The 7703-nt window shown below is 36.3% G+C and overlaps 1 protein-coding gene across 1 annotated transcript; it reads right to left on the bottom strand.

Annotated features, from left to right (window-relative positions):
- Window positions 1–5912: 5912 nt before the first annotated feature.
- On the bottom strand, window positions 5913–7703 carry arf6a (ADP-ribosylation factor 6a). The gene is made up of 2 exons (XM_051139166.1): window positions 7529–7703; window positions 5913–7408 (listed from the first exon to the last, which is right to left on the bottom strand). The coding sequence occupies exon 2, from the start codon at window positions 7072–7074 to the stop codon at window positions 6547–6549; it is 528 nt and encodes a 175-aa protein (XP_050995123.1). The 5' UTR covers window positions 7075–7408; window positions 7529–7703; the 3' UTR covers window positions 5913–6546.

Here is a 7703-nt window from a genome sequence, read left to right as displayed (position 1 = left end):
CTAATTAATCTTTAGTGATGTGAGACTGTCAAAATGTTGTTAATACCATCACAAATAAAATAAAATAAAATAAAATAAAATAAAATTAAATTAAATTAAATTAAATTAAATTAAATTAATGTATTTTTTTGTAGTATAAAATCAAATTAGAATAAACAAGGTGCATGGATAAGTCATTTATAAGACTGAATATCACTGTAAAAAAAACAAAAAAACACTATTTGTTGAGTCCACTTAAAATAATTTGTTACCCTGCTGCCTTAAAATTTTAAGTTCAATCAACTCAAATAAGTTTAGTCAACTTGAGTTTAACTTGAGGTATTAAAATTACTTTATATACTATATATTTGAAAAAAATTATAAATAACAAAAATGTCAAATAGTTCTGTTAATGAAAACTAATATTCTATCCGTATTAAAAATTGTTTTTGGTAACTGAAATACAGATCAAATAAAGTATAAATATTAGTTAAATAATTAAACTTAAAAAAAAATGTTTCTTTATAAGCTAACTGAAATAAATATGTACTAAAATTGAAACAAATAAATTAAAGCTTATAAATATTAGAGGTTATAGCACAAATGCTAGAATATCAGAAATATTAGATAAATATTAGAAGTTGAAGTACTAAAATGATTACAACTGAAATAAAAAAGTAAAATAAATAAATACAGTATTTTAGTTTAGTTAAAAAAATTAAAAAATTAATTAAAAAATAGGAATTTTACTGATATTTTAGTTGACTAAACAAAACGTGGTTTGTTTAGTCAAAATCTGGGTTGTTTAGACAAAATCTGGGTTTGTTACCCAGCTGCCTTAACATTTTAAGTTGAACTCAACTCATATATGTAAGTTGAACACTAAACATTTTAAGTTGACCAAACTTTTTTGAGTTGACTGAACTTAAAATTTTAAGGCAGCCGAGTAACAAATTATTTTAAGTTGACTCAACAAATAGTTTGTACTATTCTGTCTAAATGCAGAAATCGTACAGTACACTGTAAAAAATAAAAACACAATTTGTTGAGTCAGCTTAAAATAATTTGTTACGTGGCTGCCTTAAAATTTTAAGTTCAGTCAACTCAAATAAGTTTATTCAACTTGAAATGTTAAGTTGTACTAAGTAACAACTTAGATATTTGTGTTTGCTAAACTTAACATATGGGTGAATAACCCAGCTGCCTTAAAATTTTAAGCTGTCTAAGTTGTCACTTAGTATAATTTAACATTTCAAGTTGAATAAACATTTTTTGAGTTGACTGAACTTAAAATTTTAAGCCAGCCAGGTTACAAATTATTTTAAGTTGACTCAACAAATTGTTTTTTACAGTGTATGCAAAAAAATGTTTTTTTGTTTTATTTTTGTTTTTTTTTAAGAAAAATAAATAAATATTTTAAAAATCTATTTTACAAGTATTTATACATTTTGGTTAATTTTTGTTGTACTGCATTTATTTTTTATTAATTTATTTTTTTTAATTAAATGAATGATTTATATTTTAGCATTATTCATGTTTTCACACCAATGTTTATTTCAGTGTAGTTTGTATATTTACAAGTGCTTGATATGGCTGGACGTTTAGTGTAAAATCAGCAGAGCTCTAGTGTGTACAGGTCAAACTCCAGCCAAACTCAACAAACAAACAGCAGCGTTTCTGACGGCAGATTATCAGACTGAATAACTCTGCTTCTGCTGTTGTTTGTTGTCTCACACCTCACGCAACCGTCAACACATTCATCACGACATCATCAGTTTCCATACGCCATGCTTCATTTGCCTGTAATTAAAGTCCAGCTCACATTTCACTAAAATCAAACCACAGGAAATGAGGCGTTGCATCAAGAAAATAAACCTATTTTAGTACCATTATATTTGCATTTTGCACTGACATTTTTTTCCATGACACCTGCACTGACAAAAAAAAAAAAGTATGCATTTTGGGAATATTTGTTGCACTGCATTTATTTTTAAAAATAAATTAATAATTTATATTTTAGTATTAACATGTTTTATAACTACTGTGGGTGAAATTTATTTTTGAAAACAATGTTTATGCTAATTAGCTTAATTTTTATCAAGTGAAATATCATTTCTTATATTTTTCTTTTAAGGGGTTAAACGTGAGCTGAGCATGTTTTCATGAGAGTCATCAAATATTCAAATCTGAGTTCTGAACGTTGCTGATGTGTGCCAGGAAACTGAATTTAATCAAACATCAAGATGTTTGTTATTCAAATGTATTGTAAAACATTAAAGCAGCGTTACAGAAACTCCTGCGGTGAAATCTGCTTCATGATATCGACTTCACAACAGAACGTCACAAATCCATCATGAACTTCAGCCTTCTTTCATCACTGATGTGTGAGTGAAAACTGAGGGAAACAGCAGGTCATTCCACCCTGAAACCAAAGACGTCATCACTAATTCACCTCAGCGGCTCAGAAAACAGGCCAGAGCCGTTCTCCTGCAAAAACACACTGACTGATACTGAAAAACCACCACGTTCTGCACGTGCTTCAGCAGGTTTGATGAAAGTCAAGTTGAGACTTTTTAAGACCAAATAAAGAACTTTTAAAGGGGTCATCGGATGCTAAGTTCACTTTTACATGTTGTTTGAACATTAATGTGTGTCGTCAATGTATGTACAAATCTACCCTATAATGATAAAAATCCATGCAGCGGTTTTTAATTAATCTGTAAAAATAATATCCCCTTTTTCAAATCGAGCCGTTCTCAGATGCCTGTCGTTGTGGCGTCACATGACAGAGGACACTCCCACAATAGTTGATTGACATGAGCGTCTTACCTCAGATCAGCTGTAACAGTCCGCCCTCTTTGTTTCAATGCTGGAGCAGGGATGTAAGTTAGACAAGAATATCTCTGATTGAGTGATTGAGGTGTTGTGTTGCTGGATGTAATAAAGAACATAGTGGTCGTCATTTACTCCCGACATCTGAGCCGCTGAAGATGCAGTGGATTACGTTTGTTTGTGAAGGGAATGCGCCTCCCGATCTACATATATCCGTCTATGTTCACGCGAATCATTCATGATCCAGCTTCACTTACAGCAGAAGTGAGTATAAGGGTTTTTTATGAATCTTTGCGATTGCCTTTCCTAATAATGTGCTAGTTAGTAAGTTTAGCAGCTAAACGGGGCTAAAGTAAACAGGCTCGTCACTCCACAGAGAGAAGAGAGGGGCGGGGGCGAGCAGAGCTCATTTGCATTTAAAGCAGCCTCGACCAGAATGAGATGATTTTTGCAGAGCTGATTTTGACAAAGTAAAAAGGGTGATGTTTTACAAAACCATTGAGAATTTTTAATCAAAGTATATTAGAGACTTTTCATTATGACCCTAAAGAATCATATCAACTTGTGGAAAATGGGCATCCGATGACCCCTTTAAGGAATAAAATGAAGGGAAAACAGAAGGGAAATCACTTTTACTGCACCTGCTGATCACATGCTTTTGCCTTGTTTTCCAGTGCAAATCAAGATACACTGAGCTGCAAAACGAAGATAAGAAATCTTGATTTATGAGAAACTGGTCAAAATTAAAGTTTATGATTAAACAATGGAGTCAGAGAAATCTACTTAATTTCATTCCTCATTTTCAGATTTTTGTTCGTTTGAATAATAAACTTGCTTCATTTTGTTCAATTTCTCAGAAGACTTTATGTCTTCATTTTGCATCTCCAGTAAATGTATCTTGATTTAAAGATGTTTAAACATTTGCACCAAAAAAAAAAAAATATTTTTTCGAAGTGCATGCAACATGTCATGACTTTGTGAATTTTGGACCTTTTTAGAGCTTCATTTGTGGAATTAAGTCTCTTTTAGGACCTGCAAAAACCTCATTCCTTCACGTCAAGATGCAGCAACCACACAGTACTGGATATATATAAAATAAATAAAATAAATAAAAATAAGACATAAAACAAGCCTTGTTTTCTGAACTTGAAATTGCTCAAAATAAATTTTATGAGTAAACTTGATTATTTTAACTTTAATTTCCATTCCCCGTTGGCAGATTCTTGTTTTAATCATAAACTCACTTCACTTTGTTCAGTTGCTCAAAAAACAAGATTTTGTGTGTGCATTTTGCATCTCCAGTAAATGTATCTTGATTTTAAGGATGTTCAGATATTTGTACTGGAAAATGCATTGCAACATGTCGTGACTTTTTTATGCCACAAGTTAAGACTCTTTTAGAACCTGCGGAAACCCTGTTCCTCCGCGTCTAGAAGATGCAACCACACAGTACTGGATATATGTGACCCTGGACCACAAAACCTTAGGTCTTAAGTCACTGGGGTATATTTGTAGCAATAGCCAAAAATACATTGTATTGGTCAAAATTATTGATTTTTATTTTTATGCCAAAAATCATTAGGATATTAAGTAAAGATCATGTTCCATGAAGATATTTTGTTAAATTCCTACTGTAAATATATCAAAACCTAATTATTGATCAGTAATATGCATTGCTAAGAACTTCATTTGAACAACTTTAAAGGTGATTTCCTCAATATTTAGATTTTTTGCACCCTCAGATTCGAGATATTGAAATAGTTGTATCTCGGCCAAGTATTGTTTTATCCTAACAAACCACACATCAATGGAAAGATTATTTATTCAGCTTTCTGAAGATGTATACATCTCAATTTCTAAAAATTGACCCTTATGACTGGTTTTGTGGTCCTGGGTCACAAATATAAAATGAAGGAAATAAGATAATAAGACATCAAACAAGCCTTGTTTTCTGAACTTTAAATTGCTTTAAATAAAGTTTATGAGTAAACTTGATTAACTAGGTTCAACTTAATTTCCATTCTCCACTGGCGGATTCTTGTTTTAATCATAAACTCACTTTTATTTCATTTTGTTTAATTCCTCAGAAAACAAGACTTTGTGTGTGCATCTCCAGTAAATGTATCTTGATTTACAGATGTTTAAACATTTGCACTGGAGAACAAAAATACTAAGGGAGATATTGATTTTTTGCAGAGCATGTCAACATGGCATGACTGAATTTTGGACCTTTTTAGAGCTTCATTTGTGGAATTAAGTCTCTTTTAGGACCTGTGGAAAACCCATTCCTCCACGTCTAGAAGATGCAACCACACAGTACTGGATATATATAGAAAATAAAGAAAATAAATAAAAATAAGACATAAACAAGGCTTGTTTTCTGAACTTGAAATTGCTTAAAATAAAGTTTATGAATAAACTTGATTAACTTATTTTAACTTGATTTTCATTCCCCATTGGCAGATTTGCGTTCACTTTGTTCAGTTGCTCAGAAAACAAGACTTCTTGTGTTGCATTTTGCATCTCCAGTAAATGTATCTCGATTTAAAGATGTTTAGACATTTGCACTGATACTAAGGAAGATATTAATTTTTCGCAGTGCACGCAACATGTCATGACTTTGTGAATTCTGGACATTTTTAGAGCTTCATTTGTGGAATTAAGACTCTTTTAGGACCTGTAGAAACCTTGTTCCTCCACGTCTAGAAGATGCAACCACACAGTAAATATATAAATAAGACATAAAACAAGCCTTGTTTTCTGAACTTGCACTTGCTCAAAATTAAGTTTATGAGTGAAGTTGGATCAACTTAATTTTCATTCCCCATCGGCAGATTCTTGTTTTGATCATGAACCGAACAAGACACATTTACTAGAGATGCAAAATGCACACACAAAGTCTTGAGCAACTGAACAAAGTTGCTCAAAAAGCAAGACTTTGTGTTGCATTTTGCATCTCCAGTAAACGTGTCTCGATTTTAAGGATGTTGAGATATTTGTACTGGAAAATGCGTTGCAACATGTCGTGACTTTTTCAGGCCACAAGTTGTGGAAACAAGACTCTTTTAGTTTCTCCACGTCAAGAAGATGCAATCACATAGTACTGGATATATATATAGATTTTATTATTTCTTCAGCATAACAAATATGTCAAAATAATAAAACAAAGCATTAATTTAGTACGAGAAAAAGAGGCTTGGTGTGATTTGTGCGGTCTGCGGTTACGGTTTGAGGAGAGTCGGTACCAGAACCACGATAGAAACGGGTTAAGACGGCTGGATTAGATCAGAAACGACGGCGAAAAACCACACTCGCTCCCGGCTTGACGCGACCAGGAGAACGTGTTTAGCGGAGCACCTCGAGAAAAGGCCAAGAACAGTGCGAAATCAAAATCGGTTTCTTCATGGAAAACAATCAGATCTTTCTGCTCGGATCGTTGCGTTTATTTCAAAGCTCTGCTCGATTTTCTCCATACATTCGTTAAACGTGATGGCACAGAGGTAAACAAACAAGCTGCCATTTTTGGACTAACAAACCGGATCTTCGGTGACAAAAAACCCCTTTTTTCCCCCCACAGCTTCTGAAAGTAATACTCTGTGGACGCTGGAACGTAACAGGAGGACTACAGAAAGAAAAGTGGAGTTACACTGAAATGAAAGAATGAGAGTAAAACCGAACTTTACAGACAGAAGCCAGAGTTATTGGTTAATCGCTTCTAGTAGTTAATCGCTCGCGTTAGGACTTGTAATTGGACGTGAGCCAGGTGAGCCCTTCGTAGAGTCCGTCGCCCGTCGTGGCGCAGGACGGCTGAACGTACCAGTTGCGGTCTCGGATCCGGGTCAAGCCCAGCTTCTCCTGGATCTCGTGCGGCTTCATGGCGTCCGGCAGGTCTTGCTTGTTGGCGAAGATCAGGATGATGGCGTCCCGCATCTCGCGGTCGTTGATGATGCGATGCAGCTCCTGCCTGGCCTCGTCGATCCGGTCTCGGTCGGCGCAGTCCACCACGAAGATCAGGCCTTGGGTGCCGGTGTAGTAGTGCCGCCACAGCGGCCGGATCTTGTCCTGACCGCCCACGTCCCACACGTTGAACTTGACGTTCTTGTAGGTGACCGTCTCCACGTTGAAGCCCACCGTCGGGATGGTGGTCACCGACTGTCCCAGTTTGAGTTTGTACAAGATTGTCGTCTTTCCCGCCGCGTCAAGTCCAAGCATCAATATTCTCATCTCCTTGTTGCCGAAGATCTTCGAAAGCATCTTCCCCATCTTGTAGGCTGTGCATATATCACGTTAGTCGCAGGAAGAGGAACGCGGGGTTTTTGGTCTGGCAGCTTTGGCGAGGTCAGAAAAACGCATAAACAAAGTGAAACTTTGCAAAACTCCCACAGCTCAAAAATCAGGGAAAAATCGTCCTAAAAGAACATGTGTGTAGATCTGCGATAGGCCTTTCGGATCTCCTCAAACTTCCTTCTTTTACACCGGCTGTCGGGTCGCCTTTTTTTTGCGCACATTCCCTTCGGACGCGTTCCGGATCGTGCGTTCGGCGTCTGAAAAAACTCCAGACGTCAGTCATTCATCCCGAGTTTCCCCTCTTCCGTCCCTGAAACACAAGCGAAAGCGGATGAGAAAAGGGAGGGGTGTCAAACACAACTTTACTCTTGTAGTTTCCCGTGCGCGACACTCGCATCCAGCGCGCAACCGCGTAATCGCAGGGCTTTACCTCGTTAAACAGCCGCCCGCTCGCTCGCCCCGGGTCGGTTCTGTCCCCTCTTTTCCTCTCCGGTCGCTCTTTCGGTCCCGGTCGCGCTGCTGCTGTCGGTGTTACCGGAAAAGGTGCGGACCTGCTTCAGCCGCCACTTCCTCTCTTTCTTGCTCAGGCGCACTGCGCCATTTGG

The sequence above is a fragment of the Labeo rohita genome, chromosome 20 (assembly GCF_022985175.1).
Source record: "Labeo rohita strain BAU-BD-2019 chromosome 20, IGBB_LRoh.1.0, whole genome shotgun sequence".
Classification (NCBI taxonomy): domain Eukaryota; kingdom Metazoa; phylum Chordata; class Actinopteri; order Cypriniformes; family Cyprinidae; genus Labeo; species Labeo rohita.
This window is presented reverse-complemented; position numbering and strand designations above follow the sequence as displayed.